At 41.6% G+C, this 26,808-nt stretch overlaps 1 protein-coding gene across 3 annotated transcripts; it reads right to left on the bottom strand.

Moving 5' to 3' along the window:
• Window positions 1-26,808, bottom strand: XIAP (X-linked inhibitor of apoptosis). Of its 3 annotated transcripts, XM_075573414.1 has the most exons (8): window positions 12,666-12,684; window positions 11,320-11,409; window positions 8,761-9,646; window positions 7,208-7,307; window positions 6,671-6,749; window positions 5,258-5,294; window positions 4,789-4,986; window positions 1-3,174 (listed from the first exon to the last, which is right to left on the bottom strand). In XM_075573414.1, the coding sequence occupies exons 3-8, from the start codon at window positions 9,614-9,616 to the stop codon at window positions 2,981-2,983; spliced, it is 1,464 nt and encodes a 487-aa protein (XP_075429529.1). In that variant the 5' UTR covers window positions 9,617-9,646; window positions 11,320-11,409; window positions 12,666-12,684; the 3' UTR covers window positions 1-2,980. The 3 variants fall into 3 exon arrangements, with proteins under 3 accessions (XP_075429529.1, XP_075429530.1, XP_075429528.1); XM_075573415.1 differs by lacking the exons at window positions 11,320-11,409; window positions 12,666-12,684 and adding an exon at window positions 26,736-26,808; XM_075573413.1 differs by lacking the exon at window positions 11,320-11,409 and having other exon boundaries at window positions 12,666-12,806.

Genomic DNA, 26,808 nt, shown 5'->3' with positions numbered 1-26,808 from the left:
CCTAACAAAGTTATAAATACCAGCTGATTTAATTATGAAATCATTTGCACTTTTATGGTAATAGACCTGATAACAAAATATATATACACATATACACACACTATCATTAAGCATTTTAATTGTATAAAATAAAATATATTTTAAGAAGTTTCGTTTGTTTGAAAGGAAAAGAAAATAATTTTGTTGAAATTATCCCAGGAAATAGTGACTTTAAAAAACGGTTACATATTGGTAAATGCAATCTCTAATTATTTCAATTAAAACAGAAGCGAGAATGCTGCTTTACATTACTATGTGCCTACTTGCTCTTAAAGTAGCCCAGATACAGGATTCAAATCTAAAGTTGGATTGTTGCCCAAGATTTCCCCAGCCTGTGGAATCACATTTAGAAGCCCAGGGTTCTCTTACAAGAAAAATGGTTCCTGCAAATAACCAAAAGGTCTACAAGCAGGGGTGGCCAACTCCAGTCCTCAAGGGCCAGCAACAGGTCAGGTTTTAATGAGCACAGATAGCTCAATCAGTGGTTCAGTCAATGACTGGGCTACCGGTGCTGAAGAGCCACCTGTGCTGAAGCAGTGATATCCTTAAAACCTGACCGGTTGGAGGCCCTTGAGGACTGGAGTTGGCCACTCCTGATAAACAGCATCCACAGGTAATAGATTCAATTACAAGCTTTGGCCACTCTTTATTCACAACACTAATTATACACATTTACATAGGAGCAACATCAATCACTTTGAAATACACATTGTATTTTATACCACATACTATTTTGGTGCGCATGTTGTAGTCATATAGTGAAAAGGATAAAGGAAATTCAAACAACCTGGACAGAAAATAAATAAGTACTGTAACAATGAAGATGCGTTCTATCAGGGAAGTTAACCCTTTAGTGCAAATGGAAGTGAACACATTGCAGGCTCCCCAAGCACTGAAGTGGTTTTAGGTGAACAGAAAAAACCTGGAACCACCAGCTTAGGTGTCCTATACATTGGTTTTAACACCCATCTCCACAGCACTATTGTATGGTTAGTTTGCATTACATTCAGCCTGTGAATATGCCAAGCTAGAAGCAGTAGTTGAATTTAATTTTTGTTAAAAAAATGTAATGGAAAAGTGTTAAATATTCAGAAATGTAGATCCAATTAACTGCGCTCATCCATTATCCTACCATCCCCTATCCTACATTCAAATGCAGTACGCGTTCTTAATAATGCACCATAACGAATGCTATAGCTGGATCAATCCTGTTATAGAAGGGAACTACATTTACAGCCAGACTGATGTGCTATTTCATTTGCAACCTGCCTGAAGTGGTCTAGATGTGTGTACACTTGTCATATTTACAAATGTCAGATGATCTTACCTATCCAAATATATTAAAATTTAAAATTATTTTTTTTCATATGACAAAACAAGTACAAAATATTACTCATGCAACAGATTTGATCAAAATATAAACAAATCCTCTTTTGGAGTTGGTGACGAGTTGTACGTGAATGTACCAATATTACTAGGGATAACTTTAGTTTGTGGCGAGATGCCGTTTTGACTGCGATCGGCACATCAATGCAAAGTTCTCGTAGCCACACTGGTCCTGGAGAAATATGAAGACCTCACACCCTATAGATATACGGTTTTTTGGGGTTTTTTTTTTACAGAAGCAAACCGTAGAAGTCTCTTTTTCAGGTGTGGTAAAATAATATAACAAAGCCATATTAAGTGAGTAGGAAGACAAAGTAAATGAGCGACATGAAACATGGCTTTATGCTTTGGCAACCTGCCTGCTAAATCGAGCTGTCTTCAGTTCCTTCCACAGCGGCTAAATATGAATTCGGGGCAAGACCTGTAAAACTTGCTGCAATATTTATATAGAAACGTAGAAGGGTTTCATAACCCTCAGGACTGTCTCCTGGTACTTCTGTACTATGCCTGAAAAAAAAACACACACACACTTCATCCAAACATTGTCACAGAGATGTCAGCCAAAGTGATATTCATATCCAAACTGTCAACAATTTCTAATTAAAAGCCACTATTTAACTTAATACCTTTTGAAGTGAAATTCACAAAAAACCTCACATTCCCAAGAACAGCCAATAATCATTTTGCCTTCACGTGATGACTAAGGCTGCGTCTACGCTGCCGCTGAGCGCGCTTGGCACACTTGTGCACGTACGTTCTCCAAAGCTAGACGCTTGGGGAAAGAGAAAATTGATTTTGAAGCGCGCTGAAGGGTCACATGATCCTTCAGCAACCAATCAGAGGCCAGTCAATGCACAAAGAAATAGCCCCGATCCAGCTAATGACACGCGCCCCCCGCTCGCACTTGGAAAATTCTGCAGGACAGCCTGCGCTCATGCTTGGAGAGTTGGTGACGTCACCGCTCAAGTATGAGCACGCTCAGCGGTACCGTGGACGCAGCCTAATACCACTATCAAAGTGACGTCAACTAAAAGTTTAGTACATGGTATTAAAGGATCTTCGTTACATTTTTGAATCTGTGCATTAATAGAATGTTTTATTTGAAATCTAAGTATTGATCCAAAAGGATTTTCTCAACCAACAACGCCCCATATAAATTGGAGTAAAGGTGAGCTGAATCTTAGCAGCATGTTGTGGATCTGGGCCTATTGGGGATGGCCAGCTAAACCTGCACAACTACAAGATAAAATGAACACATTTAAGTAAACATTTGTTTGTGGTGGGAAAAAAAATTACATTTAAAAATATTGCGTTTCTCAAAGCAATCAAGTTACGAAAATGTGTTACACAATGATAGCAAATACACCATCCAGTGAAGGGAATGACCGATTAGGCAGAATAAAAAAAAGGTTTGCATTACTAAAATAGATTCCGGAAAACACATCCGCATTTCTGTTGCTGAGTCCCAGTTGTAATATTTAATATAAAAAAAATCTCTGCAGTCATTTTTCTATTGCTAAAACAGAAGGTTTTTTTGTACTGTTGGGATACAGGATTAGGACATAAAGGTTTTCTGTCTTCTTAGTATAATAGCATTACAAATGGGACATTTATTCATAGCTTCAGCACATTCTGTGCAAGCCACTAGGTGGCCACAGGGAATAAACACAATGGATACAACATTGTCCATGCACACTTTGCAAATCTTCTCCTCCTGTAACTGTCTCAGCTGCTCTTCAACGCTGCTCTCTGTGAAGCATCAAAGGAAACCATCATTAACCACCTGTATCCAATCTGCTAACAAAGACATACTCCCTTTCTCTGCCCGATCATGTTTAATTTATATAGAATACATTATGGGTAATTGCAATTAAAAAGCAGTAATTACCCTTGGCAATCTTTGCTTATGTTCCTCCCGACTCCCAGGCCCTAGATCAGGCGGGCTGTGCGGTGCGAGGGCCGGCGGCGGGCTGTGCGGTGCGAGGGCCGGCGGCGGGCTGTGCGGTGTGAGGGCTGTGCAGTGTGAGGGCTGTGCGGTGTGAGGGCCGGCGGCGGGCTGTGCAGTGTGAGGGCTGTGCGGTGTGAGGGCTGTGCGGTGTGAGGGCTGTGCGGTGTGAGGGCTGTGCGGTGTGAGGGCTGTGCGGTGTGAGGGCTGTGCGGTGTGAGGGCTGTGCGGTGTGAGGGCTGTGCGGTGTGAGGGCTGTGCGGTGTGAGGGCTGTGCGGTGTGAGGGCTGTGCGGTGTGAGGGCTGTGCGGTGTGAGGGCTGTGCGGTGTGAGGGCTGTGCGGTGTGAGGGCTGTGCGGTGTGAGGGCTGTGCGGTGTGAGGGCTGTGCGGTGTGAGGGCTGTGCGGTGTGAGGGCTGTGCAGTGTGAGGGCTGTGCGGTGTGAGGGCCGGCGGCGGGCTGTGCAGTGTGAGGGCTGTGCAGTGTGAGGGCTGTGCGGTGTGAGGGCCGGCGGCGGGCTGTGCGGTATTTAATGTTATTTAGGTGCATATACACAGACGTGCGTTGTAACAATATAATTGTTGATACCTATATTTGGCATTGTGTTCCCTTGTCACCTTTTTCTTTTTTTGTACCCCAATGAAAACTGAATAAGTATATTAGTTAAGAAAATAAAAGCAGTAATTATGTGGAGTGGTCAAGATTGACAAGTAAATAAATGATGATTAAAATCTAAGGTAGCAATCTTGCTTTAAACATTAATGTAGTCCTTTATAGCATAGACTGTGTCAATAGCAAAATGTAACATTCACTTTAGTGACAAATTAATGAATATGTTCTCAAAAGATATTTATTTTAAAACTTAAAATGAATGTACAATATCCTACATATTTATGGGAGCAGAGAAGACGTTGCTTTAAAAGTGACCCGGTGCTCGGTAAGATTTCATCCATGTTCAAGTGTATGGTCTAAAATGTTTACAAGCAAAGGGAAGATGGTTTCACAGCACATGGAGTATGGACCAAAGTTCCAATAGCCGTATTGATCTCGGAGAGGCAATGAAAAGATGTATAATGCAATTTTTTTTTTAAAGGTAGTTTGTAAAGAGGGGGGGGGGGGGGAGGGGTGTGTGCACATGTAATGAAGGGGGAGGGGGGAAGGTTGGGAAGCGCAGAAATGGAGGGGGGGGGGGGAGGGTGCGGTGTGCACGTGAAGGTGAGCGTTAATGATATTCTTTCAGCACTAGCTATTATGAATAGTGGCTACTAATACCCTGGAATTAATTGATGGTGAATGCAAATAACCATACATCAACTACAAATAACCATATTGAATCTCAGTGGAATTTTATGTACACTTTTGCCATCAATCCTATTCATGTCCTGTGCCCACAATGCTTGAATGTTATTTTATCATTACCGTTCTCTTTGGGCTTCTCTTCACCATTTTCTACCTGAGCAGCCTGAGCATTTAGTAAGTCGGAAACCAAGAGATCAAGGGATGTATAATTTGCTCCTGTTGACTTGAGTTTTTTTCCCATAATATTTTTGATTTCTCCTAGATGAAATCCCATTTGTTCTGCACCATTCACCAACGCGTTCTTCTTTAGGTCATTATCTTTAGAGCAAGAGAAATGTCTATTAGTTGCCAGTATAGTTTAAGTTACTGGTCTACATAAGCAGTCCCATTGGAAGGGTAGACCGAGGAGCTATTTCATTGCCAAGCAGATTTAAGACCAGAACTACAGGATATATACGGATGTATTGTGCTTAATAAAACATAGGGGAAAATATAGCTAATAAGAGCTACTCAAACATGAATAAATCAGAGCTCTAAGCCTTGGTGTACAGCAGGGTATGAGAATCTGTACAGTAAAAGTTACAAATACCTTCAGGTAAAGCAGGACATGATTCAGCTGACACTGCCTTAAAAAGAACAAATACAAAGTAGCATAAATATCAGCAATCTCTTGTCAATCTCCCACGTGTCATATGTGAGTAAACTTGTTCTATTCTGTTTTGAGATAGAAATTTCTGTCAGTTGACTAGGTGCATGTAAATCGGGTCATAGGATCTTCAAATCCTAGTAGACTAGTTGCATATGGAGCCTTTTTCATGATGTAACATGCATGGCAAACATGTAGTGCAGGAGTGGCCAACTCCAGTACTCAAGGGCCACCAACAGATCAGGGTTTATCAGGTGGGATAGCCTTAAAACCTGAACTGTTGGTGGCCCTTGAGGACTGGAGTTAGCCACTGCTGCTATGGGGTTTACTAAGTCAATGGCTTACTCTTTAAATGAATAAACATCTAAGATTTATATTAAACGCACTGAAACTACAATCACTTTCGTAACAAACAGCGCAGAATGCCAAGGAAAGGTGGGACAATTTTGATCAACCAACCATGCCCTGCTCCGTGCAACTCAATTCAAATAGGATTGGACGAAGGGCTTTGGGACAACCTCCCACCTTCCAAGCTTTAGGAAATCGCTACAGACCCCCACCGCTTCTGTGAAGCATTTGGGTACTAGCCTTACATGTTCACCATGTTGATCCGTGCCGAGAGACTCTTACTAAGCCCACAAACGCACCCCCCACCCAACGTCAAACTAAAAGGATGCAATAAATGACATTTAATAACATTAAAATGTAGAATTACAGGTTTAAGCTATAATATATTTAAAAAAAAAAAAAAAACACTCCCCACTATTCATGATGTATGAAAGTATTAAAGAACACCTTCATTAACATTTTACAACCAGTGAAATGTCGGCTTTGCAATAGTATATGAAATATTTTAGCGGAGATTATTTACACATATACATTGCAAATTAAAGAAGCAGGTCCTGAATATTGTAGTAGTAGTAGTAGTATTATGAAGCAGGGGGTCTCTGGCGCTGAACCCTGTTAATTTTAGCTCCGGGGACCCCCTGCGTCGAGATAAATACCGAAGAAGCTCGTGACTGTTATTAAATGTCCTGCGGCCCAATAGGAAGTCGGGATGCAGTATGTTGTGGCTTCCTATTGGCTCCCATTCCATGGGAGATTGGAGCTACCATATAGCGTGCCCAGCCAGGGGTCTGCTTCCTTCAGGAGCCACAGAGAGGTGTGTGTGTGGTGTGTGTGGTGTGTGGTGTGTGGTGTGTGGTGTGTGGTGTGTGGTGTGTGTGTGTGTGTGTGTGTGTGTGTGTGTGTGTCTTGGAAAGCAGGGTGTCCCCGGGGAGTTCAGCTTCATATATAAAAAGTCAAATAGAGGGGGGAAAAAAATGCAACTTTGTTGAAAAAATAAAATAAACTTACCGCATTGTTTTGCAGGGGTCGATTTAACTGAACGTTATTTACAAAGTGTTGACCCTTTTCCTCTAACAGAAACTTGCACCTGTAGTCACAAAGAGAAAGTGATACATTCTACGTTGTAACATGACTTGTCCGATAAAACAAAGATGCCTCTGATTGGACCAACATAACTGCACAGATAGGCTTGTAAAAGCTTGCTTTTCTCATTCATTTCTCCATACAGGTATCAAATCTTCCCAACGTGTCCAATTTGGTCTGGACTAAATGAACAATTATTCTTCCATGATGTATATAACATGGTCTCTAATGACCACAAGTTATGATCGCACATGAAGAAAATTGCTTTCGACGTCAAAACATAACACTTTGTGGGCCTTTGATTTTGGTCCAATAAAAGCCATGACGGTCTCCTATGAAATTCAAATGCTATGTATTTCTCGATTCCATTACAGATAATTCATTTGCAGAGACATTCACAATATGGTCGTCACAAATGGGGGGGGTTCAGAGTATTTCTAGAAGCATAGATCAAAGTCTTACCCAGGAAACCACGTTGCATGTTGTTTCCATGGATCTTCTTTCAACTTCCACTCTTTTAAGGACCCACCACAATAAAAGCACTTTGTTGCATCTCCTTCACCTACAGTTACAATAAAATATTTACAGGACATGGTTACTTTGCTATGAGACAGACACACACACACATATCCTGGGTGCTCGAGTGTCCTGTCGGTCACCACCGCGACATGCAAGCAGCGCTCCCCCATCATGCTCTGCTAGCGTGACTGCAAAGCATTGATTGAGCTCGCCGTTACCGGCCGCAGCACTGACTGGAAAGGTTCTGGCAGTTAGTGTGTTGTGAGAAAAATCAGTTGAAACTGATTTCTTGGTGCGACGGGCAGGTCACGCGACGTCACTGACACGCCCCTAAACGGCGCATCTAGCATGTCCGAAAAACACACCCGCTTCACACGGCTGGTGTCACGGACGCGCGCACGACTCCGTGCAGGCGAAGGCTGTATGGCCTCGGTCTTACTTGCTGACCTGGGTGTCGCTATACTTACTAAATCTAAGAAAAGAGACATTTTTGAAAGCGGCAATTCATGCTTTTTTTTTTCCCACGCTGAATTGAAGCAGGGGGTCTCCGGAGCTGAACCCCACTAATTTCAACTCTGGGGACCCCCAGCTTTCAAAGATACAGAACTCTGTAGGGGGGTTGCCGGTACCCACATGGCTACCAGGGTTCATGCTATGGCAGTTTCAAAGCTCCTGTGTCCAGCGGGCCAATAGAAAGCCGCGATGTCATCAGGTTCAGCTTTCTATTGGCCCACGTGACGCCGGAGCTTTAAACTCCCCTGCTTCATTCCTGGGTAAAAAAAAAGAATTGGATTGCTTGCGTGTGTTTGAAATAAGGGGCCATTTTCAGCTTGGGGGGGAGGGGGATCTTCCCTGACACCTCCCAGATAATAGTTCAGTGCCAGGGTCCCTTCCCATCCAGGGGAAACAAAATTGCCAGTAGTACTGCGCAACAGATGACCGTTCGTGCCATCTTTACATACCATGTTAGTGACCAGGCACAGAAAATGGAGCATCTGGAAAATTATATATATTAAAATACATTTTGGGTGGGATTGCTGTTTTAAGTCCATAGACTTCATATCTTGGCCCTTTATCAACCTGGTTCACCAACAGAGTTCTCCAGTCTCTACAAACATTTTTCGTTCCACTTTAAAGCCGTTACAAAATGTAATGTTATTAAAAGCGGTTGTCAATGACCTAATTTAGACTTTATTTGTTGCTATATGGCCACACACTCTTTTTCGCCTTTCTTTGTGTGAATTATTTTACAGTAACACGTACAATGCTTTTGATAAATGTGTAGGGGTTTATGAGGAGTATTAATACAGAGGTGTTCATTTTAAAATGTGAATGTTTGGCTATCAGGGTGGCAACAACAACAACTTAAAAAAGGGAAACAAGAAAGGAACATGTCAGATTTAAAGTTACGCTTTTCTCCAAATAGGATAGAATCTAACCACCAAGCTCCTATTGACATTTTATTTCACATGAGCACAATAAGCCTTCACACTCACCAGTGCTATAAAATCCAGCTTTGGCTAGTGTCTCCTTGTTACTGGGATACTTCCACTGAGCAAAACTCTCAAGCCGGGATTTATATTGGTTCATGGCCGGATAAACCTCAGAACCTCTTCTTCTACCGACTGATGCACTGTTGGATTCAAATGCCACATTCCCGACATCCCGACCCAAAACAAAGAAGCAGTCAGGGAAATGTCTCTTGTGTTCTGTCCAAGCTTGATCCCCAGGTTCCCAGTTCACCAATTTGCCGCCACAACAGAAACATGTCACTTGGTCCCCGGAGCCTGTGTAATAAAGGCCTGCGCTTGCAAGCTCCTTTGGCGTTAAGCGGGCGTAACTTGGCCAATTCTGAAAAGTCCTTAGCCTGGCTTCCTCAGTTAACATTGTAATGTTTCTAGGATATCGCGTTTCTGACATGTCAACAACTCTTCCTGTCCTCAACAGGTAATCGGCGTTGATCTCAGAATCATGAGTGTGAGCAGCGTTTCCTGAACAGTTTGCAACAAGGTGTGGATTTGAATTTTGAAGGATGGGTATTTGAGTTTGAATGCAATCACTTCTCAAGTTAAACGCACTAATAAATGTACAGTTCGGCGAGATTTTCCTATGCTTGCCAATGGCCGTTTCTCCGTACTGCCACCCTTGCACTACGCCTTGACAGCTATAGCACTTCACCCGGTCTCCGTCTCCAGTGTAATAAAACCCTGCTCGTGCCAGCGCTGGGGCCGATACTGGGCAGCTACCTGGGAAATTAGCAAACGACCTCATCCTAGTGTTCTCATCCGCAAATTCTTGCTCAGTGTCCATGTCGTGAGCAGCGTCTGACATCTGAGGACACTTGCATGTCATCTTTTTTCCAGCGGAAATCGGAGAGCTTTTCTAAGACACACACAAAAAAGTATTTGTTAGAAAACCAAAAAACAATTACAGTTACTCTAAACATTTTTATTTTTAAAGAGAGGACCTTGTAATTAAACCAGTTTAAAAAATACTGCTTAAAAAGCAGCAGTCCAAGCTGCCATTTCTAAATGTTTTTATTCCCTTTTATATGTGCATCAATACAATCCACACAATGAGAAGTAATTAGCCAAGTTGCCAATCGATCGGGAAATGATTCGGCTTGGGGGTTCACTAAATGGCTGTCTGTGCAGCAGAAGAGGACCAAAGATGCAAAGTTCTGTGGGGAAGATCATGTGACCAAGCAGTCACTAGATACAATTGGTGCACTGCTAGAGGGCTGGGCTCAAAAAAAGGGGTGTGCCTGTTTCAGAAGAGGAAGGGGACGTGACTGTTAATGGTGGCTATAGAAACAAAAAAAGCTTGTTACATTATAATACAATAAAAAAATGTCGTTCAGTGCTTTAAAAAAATGCTACAAGTATTTTCTCATAGTACAGAACGGATTTATTAAAATAAAAAAATAAAACACATGTAGGATATTGCTTGGTCTGCAGCTTTAAGACAAACAGCATTTTGTGCATGTGAAAAGAACATTTGTTGTGCTCTTTTGTAATTCAAAAGGTGCATTTGAATCACTTTCTTTCCTCTATGTATTAGTGTAAGTGGAACTCCATGAACCACAAAACGAGAACATCCTGGTTCTCAATCTCCGTCGATCTTAACACCCCAAAACCGGTCAGCACTCAAGAGCATTCAAATGCAAAGTGGAAGCACTCGGGCAGCACCAACGTAGTCAATGCTCACTCTCGATTTATTCAAGAAATCCTCAGAGCAGATACGATCACTTACGTTTAAGGGCATAGGTATAACTGGGCGACGGGTAAACTTATCTGACGAAGGGGCCGAGTGCCCTGAAACGTTATATGTTATTGAACCTGCTCTGATGATTTTGTGAATAAAATCAAGAGTAAGTATGGACTATAATTATACTGCCAGAGTGCCTCCTCTTTCCATTTGAATGATCTTACCTGCTTTCCTTTAAACAGAATGTCTTTACTCCATTAGAAGTACATATTTCATTGATATCAGCATGGCGAAAACTTGAACTGCAGAGCACACGGTTAGATGTTATACAGACAGGGAACGGCCCGGCTGTCCCATTTGGAGTTTATTCAAATCTTTAATTTCTCACTGGGAATTCAATCAGGTATTTAGATATTTATGTAAAATTATGTTTAGGAGTGATTTGAAGAAAAAAAAATGAATATAGGTGCACACCCAAGCGTATGATAACTTCCTCGGGTTCACTGCACTTATGTGGTTATATAATCAGGATTAAACAAAAAGTAAAACCGCCACTGCAGTGGGCTTTTGACAAAATAAAGTGTAATTTAATTCAGAGGATCCGACTGGAGGGCGAGTTTCACTTTTGTTTAATCCAGATAGGAGCTGTTTGAACACAGAAACGAGTCCAAACGCCTACAATATTTTTTCAGTTTATTGTTAACAACTTCGCACCATTTAGTGAATCTAAGCCGTGGAGTTGAGCTTTAGCACTCCTCTATTCCTATTCAGTGAACAGAAGCTACGGAGTCCTAATGCTTAGCAACATCTAGTGAATCTGGGCCCAAGTGAGAACATTCTGCATTTACCTTGTGCTGTTTGGAATTACATTTTCCAGCCTAAAACGTAATATTTGTAGATCAGATGTGACAGTGCTGTGCGATTTCTTTTCACCGCATCTGTAACACATGTTGCTAAGTGAGACTGCATGATTATTATATGTTATTCTTTTAACTATAGCTGACTGAAGGCTACAGAATCCACAGTCGGGGGAGAGGGGGGGTTAAGGCGAGCATCAGTTTCTCTGATTTAGGGGAAGCGATTCCTATGGAAATCCCCTAATCTGTGTAGTTTACCACAGACAACTATGTTTAATAGGTAATACTGGTTTAACAGGATACAAAAACACATTATGTACATACTCCCTGATTTAGGAGCGGGGGGGGGCAGTCTCCCTGATTTAGGAGCAGGGGGGGCAGTCTCCCTGATTTAGGAGCAGGGGGGGGCAGTCTCCCTGATTTAGGAGCAGGGGGGACAGTCTCCCTGATTTAGGAGCAGGGGCGGGGGCAGTCTCCCTGATTTAGGAGCAGGGGGGGGGGCAGTCTCCCTGATTAGGAGCAGGGGGGGGCAGTATCCCTGATTTAGGAGCAGGGGGGGGGGCAGTCTCCCTGATTTAGGAGCAGGGGGGGGGCAGTCTCCCTGATTTAGGAGGACGAGGGGGCAGTCTCCCTGATTTAGGAGGACGAGGGGGGGGGGGCAGTCTCCCTGATTTAGGAGGACGAGGGGGGGGGGGCAGTCTCCCTGATTTAGGCGTAGGGGGGGTCAGTCTCCCTGATTTAGGAGTAGGGGGGGGCAGTCTCCCTGATTTAGGAGGACAAGGGGGCAGTCTCCCTGATTTAGGACGAGGGGGGGGCAGTCTCCCTAATTTAGGAGCAGAGGGGGGTCAGTCTCCCTGATTTAGGAGGAAGGGGGGGGGGCAGTCTCCCTGATTTAGGAGGATGAGGGGGGGGGCAGTCTCCCTGATTTAGGAGGATGAGGGGGGGGGGGGCAGTCTCCCTGATTTAGGAGGATGAGGGGGGGGGGGGGGCAGTCTCCCTGATTTAGGAGGACGAGGGGGGGCAGTCTCCCTGATTTAGGAGGATGAGGGGGGGCAGTCTCCCTGACACAAATAAAATCTCACTGATTAGTAACACGAACTTTTCAATTCAGATGCCATGTTATGGTCCCTCCCTTCACCCAATCTCCCTGTCCCCGGGGCCCCTGTGGCCGACATATCTAACGTGCCCCCGTGAGTGTCACTGAAGGGGTTAATGTTGAGGGTTGTTGTTTCTCGCCATAACATGAACGGAAAGCTCCCTCGCAGTTAAGCAGCCACCCCACGCCCTCATCCCCCCAGTTCTCCGCAGTTAAACAAGCCGCCATTTTGTCAACTCACCTTGCGACGCAGTGGCGGGCGCGATGCGGGCGGGCCCATGACACAGACATACCAGAACTTCCCCCCTCCCCTGCACGCACAGGCAATGTGTGTTATTTTTTTTTTTTAATGTGTGGCGTTAAAGGGCGGACCTGAGAGTGATGCGGAAGGGCGTGTCCTGTAGTATCTCCCAGACCAGGGCTGAGATTAACCACGTCGCTGTCAGAAAGGGGTTAAGCAGCTAAAGGAGGGATCCCCCAAAACCCAAATAAAACTATTGTGATTGAAGTGGGATTCCATTGATTTTCATAAAAAAAAAAAAAAAATCTGGGATTTGATATAACTTTACAAAATATATTTATTTTTTCTATAAGAACACAGAAAATATATTTTCTCTTTCAGATGCATTACTGTATTAAATATACCACTGAAGCCTAGACACACATATATATATAACAAAACAAACAATTGAAGTAGCGCCGCTAAATTACCAGTTAATTGTAGATATTAATAGAAGAGACAGTAGCTAATATGGTATGCTTGAAGGGGTAGCTAGATAGGGCTAATACACTAAGATAAAGACTTTAAAAGATACAATTAGCAATACAGTCTCTTGACAAAACCCTAAAGGAAAAAATTGTAAAAAATCTAAAAAATGTATTTAATGAAAAAATATATAAAAAATGTCAAAAGATAAAAATAAAAATAAAAAACCTTCAATACATAAAGTCCTGTTCCAGTGGAAATGTCAATGGTTTCTTGCAGCCCGTTCCAAAGGGATCACCAGTCCCTAGTGATATCTGGAAAAAAGAACAAAAAAGAAACAGGCGCACACCTAGTGCATTACCACAATAAAATTGTATTAAATGAACATAAAATCTATCAAATGGCCACTCACAAAGGTACAGCAAATAAAAGCATTTATGAGATAGGCTCTCATGTGCCTTGCAGCTCAATCACCAGCATCCGTCTGCAGTCAATGGCGTCGTCACGTGGATCGCCTTCGTGAACCGGAACCGGAAGAGGGATCTTTCACCTTCAATGCTCCATATCATTAGTCCCTCCGTGAAACGGGCACCTCAGATGTAATATGGATAAGGTAGCAAGCCGGGAGAGCAGCACACAGGAGCCAAAAGTTCTCAATCTATCTGCATCAATGTTTGTGGGCAAATGGCGGCCGGATTCTAGCCACGCCCTACGCGTTTCGTCATCAAATGGCGACTTCTTCAGGGGATAACCTACAGCAGATCTAACTTTATTAATATGTTATTTGTTTCATATTTTCTGTTATTAATAGTCCATTTTGATTATACTCTTTAGAATGCAGTAATGTAACCAAACCTCACAACTAATTATCATGTATCTTTTAGTGCTGTTTGTTTATCAATTTAGCCTGTTATATTTCACTCACCAATTGTATTCACATCATTAGTGATATTCAACACACTTATACCATTTCTAACATTAGTTATTTTGTTTTAATTTGCAATTTGCACATTAATCCTTGGTCCTCAGAACACTTAGAATTTGCTTATATCTGTTTTAGCTGTACATGTGTATGGGTGTATATTGATTCAATCCACTGCTTCAAATCATTAATTCTTTATTGGCTACCTGCTGTTCACCTCCCTATAAATACCAATGACATATGCTTGAAGGTTATCCCCTGAAGAAGTCGCCATTTGATGACGAAACGCGTAGGGCGTGGCTAGAATCCGGCCGCCATTTGCCCACAAACATTGATGCAGATAGATTGAGAACTTTTGGCTCCTGTGTGCTGCTCTCCCGGCTTGCTACCTTATCCATATTACATCTGAGGTGCCCGTTTCACGGAGGGACTAATGATATGGAGCATTGAAGGTGAAAGATCCCTCTTCCGGTTCCGGTTCACGAAGGCGATCCACGTGACGACGCCATTGACTGCAGACGGATGCTGGTGATTGAGCTGCAAGGCACATGAGAGCCTATCTCATAAATGCTTTTATTTGCTGTACCTTTGTGAGTGGCCATTTGATAGATTTTATGTTCATTTAATACAATTTTATTGTGGTAATGCACTAGGTGTGCGCCTGTTTCTTTTTTGTTCTTTTTTCCAGATATCACTAGGGACTGGTGATCCCTTTGGAACGGGCTGCAAGAAACCATTGACATTTCCACTGGAACAGGACTTTATGTATTGAAGGTTTTTTTTTTTTATTTTTATCTTTTGACATTTTTTATATATTTTTTCATTAAATACATTTTTTAGATTTTTTACAATTTTTTCCTTTAGGGTTTTGTCAAGAGACTGTATTGCTAATTGTATCTTTTAAAGTCTTTATCTTAGTGTATTAGCCCTATCTAGCTACCCCTTCAAGCATACCATATTAGCTACTGTCTCTTCTATTAATATCTACAATTAACTGGTAATTTAGCGGCGCTACTTCAATTGTTTGTTTTGTTGTCTATTTTCACTTAGAAGTTAGCAGCCATTCATTTCCTTGTTATTTGTATATGCACATTTTCAGTTCAATATTAATTGTCATTAATTGATTGTATTAATTAATTCTATATCTATATATTTCCTTTGTGACTTGTGATAATGATGCAATCCAGTGAGGAACGTTTAGCTAGGAGGAACAGATTTGCCAATATCGTGAATGAGGACCCCATTGTAGTTCAAGAGAACCATGTTGATTTGAAAAATAATTTCCAAGAGTTGGAAAATTATACTAAGGATGAGACAAAAAACTGGCTGGATCTGCTCTCACTCCAAAATTATTTGGATATCAAATTGGTCCCGAGAGGACTTAGGATAACTAAAAAACCAACTTTTGAGGCAAGTGAGACATTTACAGCCAGTTGGAATACTATATTGGAGGACTGTTCTGTCTCTCTCATCAAGCTTCTAATCTCCTATAGAGAAGAGAGATTGGAGGTCTTGGGGAGAGAGATAGCTCAGGTTCAGACAACTATTAAGCCATTCGAAGGCAAGGAAGAATTCATTTCATTAGACGAACTAGTACATAAAAGGGTAGTTTCATTTGAAAAAGAAATTATAGAGAGAAAAACAAACAAACTAAAACGTGATAAGGATGACTATGCTAATAACAGAGTTAGAAATTGGAAAAGAAACAAAGATTTTAATAAACACCATAGATATGGTCGTTCCCATTCCGGCTATAGAGAAGAAAATAAAGGGAACAAACACTATAAGAAACCAATTTCTAATGAAAAAGAGAAAAATGAAATTATCACGCTGATAAAAGAAGCACGGTTGGATAGGAAAGACACACGTGATAGACCTTGCCCCCCACCCGATACGCCCACCGCAAACTGCTCCACCTCCAATCAATATTCTGTATTAAGAGTTGATTGCGAGGACAATTCAGACAATCTAGAGCAGGGTGCGGGGGCCATGGGAGGGGGGGCGAGATCTAAAACATCTCATAAGGGATCCAATGGTAACACTGGTAATACAATTTCACCCAATAAAACACACAAAACTGCCTCTTTTTTAGAACAAAGAGAAAGGGAGAAGAAATACCCACTTTGGGAGAAACAAGCCCAACCACTACCCCGAAGAAAACGAGATTCAGGGGAGTCAGAGGAGGAGCAAAAAAGCAAGGACAGAAGAAAATGAAGTTGATGGAGGCTACACCTACCAACTATGGTATTTATAATTTGTCTTCACATACATTAACTCCATATCACTTATCACTATTAACCAAAGGCTTATCGTTTTCTCCTAGTAGCACTCCCAATAGGTTTGATTTATTTGTGGATTTGAATCGGTACATTCGTAAGCTGACACTCATGCGACACTTTACACTTAAAGGGGAACAGACACAACCTATTTTCAACACCCAAGAAATAGAGTGTATCAATGCCCTTACGTCTTTTTTGGCAGAATCTGGAAATAATACCAGTTATAATAATACACAAATACCAGCCAAATTTAATGCATTGGTAGATCCTCTAAATAAAAGATTAGTACATGATGACCAACTACTTGACAATTCACTACTTGATATCACTACTCACGAGGAGGATATTGATTTACCGATGGATCATAATCCATTTTCAGAAACTGACCCTGTGAGCAATGTAATTTATAGGCCATCACCATTTGCCCCTAAATCGGTTTACTTCCCCTATCACTCAAAGGGGAACTTTATCGATACCTTTTATACACTGGTTCTCGGGGACCTTGAGAGGTTGTGCCTGAATAATCAAGAACTTAAACATAATAATTTATCAAAGGAAGAGACTACAACCATGTTGGATATAAAAAATAACTTTGATCTTATAGTCCGCCAGGCAGACAAGGGTGGTGCTATTGTTCTACAGGATCGTGCTGATTATATACGCGAAGCCCATCGCCTTTTACATGATTCTGTATCTTATACCATACTAGATGAGGACCCAGTTATGGGCTACCAGATAGAATTTCAGAATCTCCTCCAGGAAGCACTCAGCAAAGGGATTATCACTAATTTAGAGAAAATATTTTTATTCACAAAACACCCTAGGACACCTATATTTTATCACTTGCCAAAATTGCACAAAGATAAAGTTAATCCACCTGGGAGGCCTATAATATCGGGGGTGGGATCGATGACGTCGAACTTGTCCCAGTACATTGACTATTATTTACAACCGTATGTCATAACTTTAAAATCATACATTAGGGACACGTTGCACGTCATCGATTCCACCTCTGATATTATTTGGAAGGATACCTTTCACTGGATTACATGCGATGTATCTTCACTTTACACCTGTATTGATCACACCAAAGGTATCCAGGCTATTAAACACTTTTTTGAATTAGACACTAATCTTCACCCTTCACAAAAAACTTTTCTTTTGGCATGCATTCATTTCATCTTAAGTCACAATTATTTTTTATTTGAAGACACATATTATCTACAAATCTGTGGAACGGCTATGGGTACCAGATTTGCCCCCAGCTATGCTAATCTCTACATGGGTCTGTGGGAGAGAACCCATGTTTGGGAGAATGCTAGTCTGAGGGGTGGTCTGGTATACTATGGCCGTTTCATAGATGATATTATCTTCATTTGGGATGGTGATAGGGTCATCCTGGAGGAGATTCTGTCATCTTTCAACAATAATGAGATGGGCCTTAAATTTACACATACTATACACTCTAACACCATTGTCTTTCTGGATTTAGAACTATTTATAGGCACAGAAAATCAAATTCAAACAAAAACACACTTTAAAACAGTGTCAGCCAATAGCTATTTACACTATGGCAGTAACCATTATAAAAAATGGCTAGACAACGTGCCCAAGAGCCAGTTCTATAGAATCAGGCGCAACTGCTCAGAGGACTCCGATTTTGCATCACAGGGGAAAGATCTATCAAAGAAGTTTTTGGAAAAGGGTTATGATGCCTCTGTTGTTAATAAAGCTTTTCAGGATGCAGGTTTTATTAAAAGAGAGACACTTTTGGAAAAATCAAAAAACAAATCAGAATCAATGTGTAAAAGCAGAAAAAAGGAATATAAATCAAATAATGCACCGAAATTTATTACACAATTTAATCAATCTGCTCACCAAATTAGAAACATCTTAAATTGTCATTGGAAAATTATACGCAACGATCCTGTTATTGGTCATCTAGTACCAGAATATGCTCCAACTGTATTCAGAAAGGCGAGGAGTATCAAAACAATACTGGCACCAAGTAAACTCAAAACCAAGAAGATTACAAATCAGAATATGGCCCTTGGGAAAGGAAATGTTAGTTGTGGAAGAGGTCGGTGTTTAACCTGCAAGCATTTGACAAAATCCAACAAGTTTACATCACATTCAAATGGTACCTCATACGAAATAATAGATCATATAAATTGTTTAACAGAATATGTTGTGTACCTTATTTCATGTGAATGTGGCACACAATATATAGGCCGTACATCTAGAGCCCTTAGTACACGGTTCCTAGAGCACCGGCGGAACATTATTAATGGGTGCCAAACACACAGCCTCTCACGTCACTTTTGCACTAGTCACAATAAAGATCCCAAATCCCTTTCTGTCATGGGTATTGAGTTTATCCCCCCCTCGTATATGGGAGGTGATCGCTTTCAGAAACTATGTACCCGAGAAACATATTGGATGTACATATTGGACACTACCTATCCTAAGGGACACAATGACCACATTGACATTAGCACCATAGTTTGAACACCCCTGGTGGTTCTCCAGAGGTCTGGTTTGAATGCTTTGCATTCCCTCTGGGCTATGGTCCTCTGTCTGGTCATTGTGTCCCTATTTATTCATCCAAGGGGTCAGTCGACTTTCGTGTCTGTTATGATTCATCTCCACAAATGGTCAATTTATTTTCATTTTTTATATTTTTATTATTTATTTTTTATTTATTTTATTTTTATTTTTATTTTATTTATTTTTTATTTATTATTTTTTATTTCTATTATTATTATCATTATCTTTATTTTTATTTTTATTTTTATTTCATATTATTTTATTATTTTTTCCATTTTTATTTTTATTTTCATATTTACCTTTATTTCTAATTTTAATTTAATTTTTACTTCTATTTTATTATAATCACTTATCCCCCTATCATTTAATGATATTATATATTATTATTCACATCATTCATATACTATATATTTTTAGTATTCATACATACAACACATAAAACAGCACTCACATTTAAATTATATAACACCTCTATTAGTATAAACCACCATTGCTCTCGTTTCATCTGTCCTTGCCTTTGGATCCACCTTTTTACTTCCTCTGACTCCCTACTGACATCCCAATAATGGGTTAACATCCTGGGAATATATCAGGTAACTATTTGTTGTTTTGTTGGGTGTCATTGATTGAAATGAGAATGAAAGTGTTTTTATTACCAATTTATACAGCCATTCATCTATTATGACTCATTCAATCATGATCTCCTTAATTGAGATGTTACAAACGTACATATACAGCAGATCTAACTTTATTAATATGTTATTTGTTTCATATTTTCTGTTATTAATAGTCCATTTTGATTATACTCTTTAGAATGCAGTAATGTAACCAAACCTCACAACTAATTATCATGTATCTTTTAGTGCTGTTTGTTTATCAATTTAGCCTGTTATATTTCACTCACCAATTGTATTCACATCATTAGTGATATTCAACACACTTATACCATTTCTAACATTAGTTATTTTGTTTTAATTTGCAATTTGCACATTAATCCTTGGTCCTCAGAACACTTAGAATTTGCTTATATCTGTTTTAGCTGTACATGTGTATGGGTGTATATTGATTCAATCCACTGCTTCAAATCATTAATTCTTTATTGGCTACCTGCTGTTCACCTCCCTATAAATACCAATGACATATGCTTGAAGGTTATCCCCTGAAGAAGTCGCCATTTGATGACGAAACGCGTAGGGCGTGGCTAGAATCCGGCCGCCATTTGCCCACAAACATTGATGCAGATAGATTGAGAACTTTTGGCTCCTGTGTGCTGCTCTCCCGGCTTGCTACCTTATCCATATTACATCTGAGGTGCCCGTTTCACGGAGGGACTAATGATATGGAGCATTGAAGGTGAAAGATCCCTCTTCCGGTTCCGGTTCACGAAGGCGATCCACGTGACGACGCCATTGACTGCAGACGGATGCTGGTGATTGAGCTGCAAGGCACATGAGAGCCTATCTCATAAATGCTTTTATTTGCTGTACCTTTGTGAGTGGCCATTTGATAGATTTTATGTTCATTTAATACAATTTTATTGTGGTAATGCACTAGGTGTACACATATACATATATACATATATATATATATATATATATATATATATATATATATATATATATATATATATATCAAAAACAAATTGACAATACCGTTCTGTGGCAAACGAAATGCTTTTATTTGTGCGAGAGAAAGCATTTCGTTGCCACAGAACGGTATCGTTTATTCGTTTTTAATTATTAAGCTCGGCTAACACGGTACAGATACCTCTACAATACATTATATGTATATTATATAATAACACAGCTATTTCTATATATATATTATTTATTTATTTTTAAAGGGTAGCGGTAACTCCTTTTGCATTACACCGTGTAAATGGGACAGTTATATTGTCATCGGCGAAAGTCACAATTGCCCTGTTCCTGCTCACCTGAAACAGGGGGAGTTCTCCCGGAGCGGATCTGTGGTACCAGATACTCAAGGACCCCCAGACTCTAAACTAGCCGTTTAGGCCACCAATAATACTTTCCCGGGGTGGACACAACATTTCCGTGGGGTCAGGACGCTCTCTGGAGGTGAAAGCAAAGTGGCAACATAATAAGGAGATGACTGTCACTTGCATTTGTCTCCCCTGCGGCCATTTTTGTAATTCAATGTGTCCCGCTCCCCTCCTGCCAAATACAGTACTGTCCCGCTCCCCTCCTGATACATACAGTACTGTCCCGCTCCCCTCCTGATACATACAGTACTGTCCCGCTCCCCTCCTGATACATACAGTACTGTCCCGCTCCCCTCCTGATACATACAGTACTGTCCCGCTCCCCTCCTGATACATACAGTACTGTCCCGCTCCCCTCCTGATACATACAGTACTGTCCCGATCCCCTCCTGATACATACATTACTGTCCCGCTCCCCTCCTGATACGTACAGTACTGTCCCGCTCCCCTCCTGATACACACAGTACTGTCCCGCTCCCCTCCTGATACACACAGTACTGTTCCACTCCCCTCCTGATACATACAGTACTGTCCCGCTCCCCTCCTGATACATACAGTACTGTCCCGCTCCCCTCCTGATACATACAGTACTGTCCCGCTCCCCTCCTGATACATACACACACGGATTGCACCTCAATGAAGAGGGATCTTCTGTGCTAGAGGGGAGAATGTTTAAAAGGTTGGCGAAGATTTTAAACTAGGATGGAGGGGGGAGGGAATTAAACAGATAATGAACTAGAGAATAGATGAGGAAACAAGGGGTTATGGAGGTAGAATGGGGGCAATTACGAGTTTGACAAGCGGCGAAACCCTCCTAGTAAATATAGATAATACTAGAAAGCAGATAAGTTTTTTTCCCGCCTGTACTATTATCTTAAGTGCATGCTTTCTAACACAAGAAGCCTGAAAGATAAAATGGGGGAACTTTAATTAATAGCTGCTAGGGAGCAGCATGATATCATAGGCATTACTGAAACATGGTAGGATGAAACTCATGACTGGGCAGTTAATTTAGAGGGTTATGTTTATATGTTAAACCGGATCTAAAACCTATTATAAGGGAAGATGTTTATGGGAAGGGAATGATGAAAATGTAGAGACTTTGTGGATAGAAATTAGCAGTGGAGGTAAAAGTATAAAGAAAATGTTTGTAGGGATATGATATAAACCACCAAACATCGTTAAGATTGAGGAAGGTAAAATACTTTTGCAAATGGAGAAGGCATCAAAACTAGGTCATGTTTGCATAATGCGTGATTTTAATTATCCAGACAGACTGGGGCAATGAGATTAGCGTTACAACAAAAGGAAACAGGTTTTTGGGGGTGCTTAAAGACAATTATATGATAAAGCGCCAAGTACAGCTGTGAGTGCTATATAAATAAAGATATACATACATAGCTACTTTAATATGTAATGTATGTTATAGAGCAGCAAACACTGCAAACCAAGCAATAACAAAGATTCAAAACCCGAGTGACAAGCATAGAATTATCTTACTAAGCAATGCTTTGCCGGTCCCCGTGGTAATGAACAGGTTAAACAGTGTACCACAGAACGTCCAACACTGCAGAATTTGACAATGCAGAACTAGCCAGCAGCACACAGCTCTGAAAGTGGAAGCCTCACACCCAGTTACATGCTCCTGTTACAGGCAGATAGCACCAGCCTATGTTTGTCGTTAAACTATTTTAGGACAGGATGCACCTTATGACACAAACACCAAAAGCACACAATTAGAGCATCAAATAGGAGCTGTTGCAATTGTCAAGCAAGGATGATCCCCCAGAAGAAAAATATGGGAAGATCAAAGCAAGGTCTACAGACTCAATCAATATAAACACAATCCTAATAAAAGCCGAACTTATTATTATAACATTAAACAGCCTCAAATACGCAGTAAAACTAAAAACGTCATGCCCAAGTCAGAATATAATGCCTACTAAGCAAGGAACCGACCTTCGTGTTCCTAAATGCCCCTGAAGATTATGGAGTAATAACTTGGAACCAAAATAAATGATACAGCTCAACCTCGTTCTAACGCGATCCGTTACAACGCGAATCCGCTTATAACGCGATGTGATCCTTTGGACCCCAAGCACAGCGTTAGAAGGGGGTTGAGCTGTAGTTTTAAATCCATGACTGCAAAAAAGTTTTCAGACAGATATAATGTGACCAAAAAAAAGTATCATTATAATCAGGGAAGTTAATTTATACAACAGCTTTTTCAGACAACCTGAAATGTAGATGTAATGTAAGAACGTGTAATACTGATGTATTACGGTCAGCATGAACTATATTAAGAATTTGATGCCTCTCCTTTCCTATGTCTCTTGGAGCCCAATAATGACATTTAACAGACAATACTTTATGTTATGGGTTTGTTGATCCAGGCTACAGTATGTGCATGTGGGAGCAGTTGTTCAAATATCAGTGAAGCACAAGTGCTGCTGTTACATTTAACACTACACAGCACCTGGGTATTGAAATAGTTATATAGCAGGCTTCCCCCTGGACCCCCCTTACCTCCGGTTGCGTGCGCGCACCCTGGCGAGGTGCGGGAGGTACTGCGGGGGTGGTGGAGCGGCGAGTGGATCGCCGGAGGCTCCGGTGGCTTTCCTGGAAGAGCGCCGTTATCTTGCGCATAGTTGCTGGGAGTTGCGGTGGCCATGGCAGCGCTCGCACATGCGAAGGACAGTCAGGCGTGCGAGAAGAGGCTCCGCGGGACAACAGCCCCCAGAAGGCTTAGCAGGGCTGCAGTCACATGTCGCGCGAGAGCCAATAGGGCTGCAGTATTCCCCTGCAGGCGCGCTCAGACCTCGCTAGTCAGTCGGAGCTGGGACAAGGAAGGGGTAGGTTGTATGTGCAGGTGTCTGTGGCACCTGCACTAGGCCAGGTACCGTCTTATCTCAGTTTGTGGCTGCTATAGGGACAGGCGCTTAGGTAGGGACACTGCCCCATTAGCTGTTTGATACGTGCAGGGACACAGCTGCAATGCTGCGTAGCCCTGGGGATTGTAATCTGGGACCAGATCACCCTGCATGGTATAGAGACTATCTGTATGTGGGACACTCCAGCTGGATACCACCCACGCGGAGGCGGACTCCTCACGGATGACATCGCTGGATCACCCGGCAGGTACCTACCTCATTAAGTGCACCAACCAACATACACACATCATAGTGGCAGCGCTGGCGACATATAGGGGCGGGGTTATATCCTTGTGGACACCAGGGTGGTTGGGTGCCAAAGGGCCCCGGCAGGTACTGTAGACACGGTGTTGGGTTACGGCCGTGCAAGCCTTGGTGGGTAGTTGTACCTCATTAGTACGGTTATATGTGTTGCGTATGGTTATGCGGGTTATAGACTAATAGTAAAGTATTATTGTTTTACTACATGGTCGTGAATTATTCATATATGTTCCTGCACGGGGTTATCCCACAAAGTTAGGATCCCGCGTAGGTGGAGGGGCTGTCACCTACCGAATCAGGTACACCCCAGGCTCCCAGCGGCGGAGGTTCAGGCCTCCTGTGAGCCACAGGTAAAGCACCACACACACAGTAGATGCCTTATCTCCCAGGGGTGGGGGAAAGTGCGCTACTGTTATATCACTAAACCAGTGTTTTTTAACAGGGGTTCCCCAGGCACCCCTAAAGGGTTTCCTGCAATTTTCAGGTCATTCAATTATAGAAGGTTGGGGTTCCCTCCAATGCATCTGATCTCAGACGCGCTATTAGAGAGGGTTGGGGTTCCTTACAATGCATCTGATCTCAGAACTGCGCTATTAGAGAGGGTTGGGGTTCCTTACAATGCATCTGATCTCAGACACGCTACTAAAGACGGTCGTGGCTCCTTACAATGCATCTGATCTCAGACGCGCTATTAGAGAGGGTTGGGGTTCCCTCCAATGCATCTGATCTCAGACGCGCTGTTAGATTGGGTTGGGGTTCCTCTGAATTTCACAATATAATTATAGGGTTCTTTAAAGCAGCAAAAACGTGAAATATCCTATATGGTTTTTTTTTTTTTTTTTTAAATAAATCAGTACTGTATTAAATACTGCCTGCATTTTTTTAAAATTCATAATGCCACGTTTAATTATTTTTTTTTCATGTACTGAGAATCCTTTGGTTGCTACAGCAACCTTTTAGAAAATTATATCCATTTATTTTTTAAACAGGCTTTGACACACCTTTTTGAGCTCTTCCCTTTGGCAACAAAGTATCACAGACAGACCTGTTGCTGTACCCCAAACATCAGACTGTCTATTACACTTAAAGCTGTAACAACGTGTTACACTTAGTAATAAAATGTAACATATCAGCTTCAGTATTTCACTGACTGCAGCACAGTCAGAAGGCGGCCATTATGTTAGGCACACAATCAGGAGTTTTACAGATTTACAATAGGCGCACCAAACGATTGCCGGCTTAGGTAAGAATGTAGAATGATACATTGCCACACGCTTTACATACACAAACAAGAAAAAGAGGGGGAAATGTAATATTGCTGCTTCAATGAAAAAAAAAGGTTGAAAGCCACAGCACTAAACACATATCTGCAAACACACAGTGTAGGACGCCCATTAGGGGAACACATGCAATGTCAATCAGCGACCCGAGTAGGAATTCAGGAAAAATATAGCATTGCACAATTAGTTCATCATTGCAACCTTCTATTGGTAAATGCTACTTTACTTTGTCTATTCTCACACAGAAGGGGCCACCAGTTCTTCATGGGGGTCTCAATCCCCTGCGTCACACAGGCCAATAGGAAGCCGCAATAGGCCCGCGTGAAACGGTAGATTTAAACCTCCGTCTTGTTTCCCCAAGAGGGGACAGAGCTGGTGGCACTGTCCCCCTGTAATGTATCTCGGGAAGCAGGGGGTCCCCGGAGCGCAAACTAACACGGTTCAGCTCTGGAGCGCCCCGGCTTCATCGTGTAATAAAAATATAACACAGCACCTGTTTGTTGCAACATTTAAATCAGAAAAACACTCATCTGCAAACACACTGTGCAAGAACACCAATAGGGCCGGCATAGGCAACTCCGGTCCTCAAAGGCCACCAACAGGTCTGGTTTTCAGGATATCCCTGCTTCAGCACAGGTTGCTTAATCAGTGGCTCAGTTTTTGACTGACCTGTGCTGAAGCAGGGACTAATTGAGCCACCTGTGCTGAACTCGAAGAATGGAGTTCAAAAGCACCCCTCTATGTGCACTCTTAGATAAGAGTGCACATAGAGGAGTGCTTTTGAACACCTTTCTTCGAGTTCACTCTGTGAAATATATGTTAACTACCTCCCTTGCACCTACCGTTTTTAGGACATTATACTAAATAGGTGAGCAGTTTTTCTCATAACCTGTGCTGAAGCAGGGACTAATTATTTATTTATAAAATGTTTCACCAGGAAGTAATACATTGAGAGTGACCTCTCATTTTCAAGTATGTCCTGGGTTGAGCCACCTGTGCTGAGGCAGGGATATCCTGAAAGCCTGACCTGTTGGTGGCCTTTGAGGACTGGAGTTGCCCACCCCTGTAATAGGGGAACAAATGCAATAAAGTATGAATGACTTATTTAGTAAGAATTCTGAAAAAAATATAGTATTGCAGTTAATCATTGCAACCCTCTGAGTACAAGTTATCTGGTTACATGTCTAGATTTACACTGGTTTGTAGGTTTTATATAAACTTTGCTGTCTTCTCTTAATGTGCAAATAAAGGGGCATACGTTGGGGGGTGGGTGGGGTGTTATCGCAGAATGACACCCAGTGTTTACTGCTCCCTTGTAAGATTATATAAGATCATACACAGTAAGTGACATTGATGTTGTGGGAAATTATATGACTCACGTCACATGCAACAGGCAGCAGAATTACTCTGAGGTTTGTTTCCTCCTGGTTTCAGAGTATTAGGAAGCTAAACCCTTC

This window comes from Ascaphus truei, chromosome 16 (genome assembly GCF_040206685.1).
Source record: "Ascaphus truei isolate aAscTru1 chromosome 16, aAscTru1.hap1, whole genome shotgun sequence".
Taxonomy (NCBI): domain Eukaryota; kingdom Metazoa; phylum Chordata; class Amphibia; order Anura; family Ascaphidae; genus Ascaphus; species Ascaphus truei.
The sequence above is the reverse complement of the archived record's forward strand: the minus strand, read 5'-3'. Positions and strand labels throughout refer to the sequence as shown.

What these genes read in the sequence shown, in the direction of transcription:
- XIAP (XM_075573413.1), bottom strand. Translation starts at nt 12,704, where the DNA reads ATGGGCCCGCCCGCATCGCGCCCGCCACTGCGTCGCAAG. An exon ending in AGCTGGATTTTATAGCACTG is followed by an intron (nt 7,308 to 8,760) that starts GTGAGTGTGAAG and finishes TTGTAACTGTAG; the next exon opens with GTGAAGGAGATGCAACAAAG. An exon ending in GACCCCTGCAAAACAATGCG is followed by an intron (nt 5,295 to 6,670) that starts GTAAGTTTATTT and finishes GTTCTTTTTAAG; the next exon opens with GCAGTGTCAGCTGAATCATG.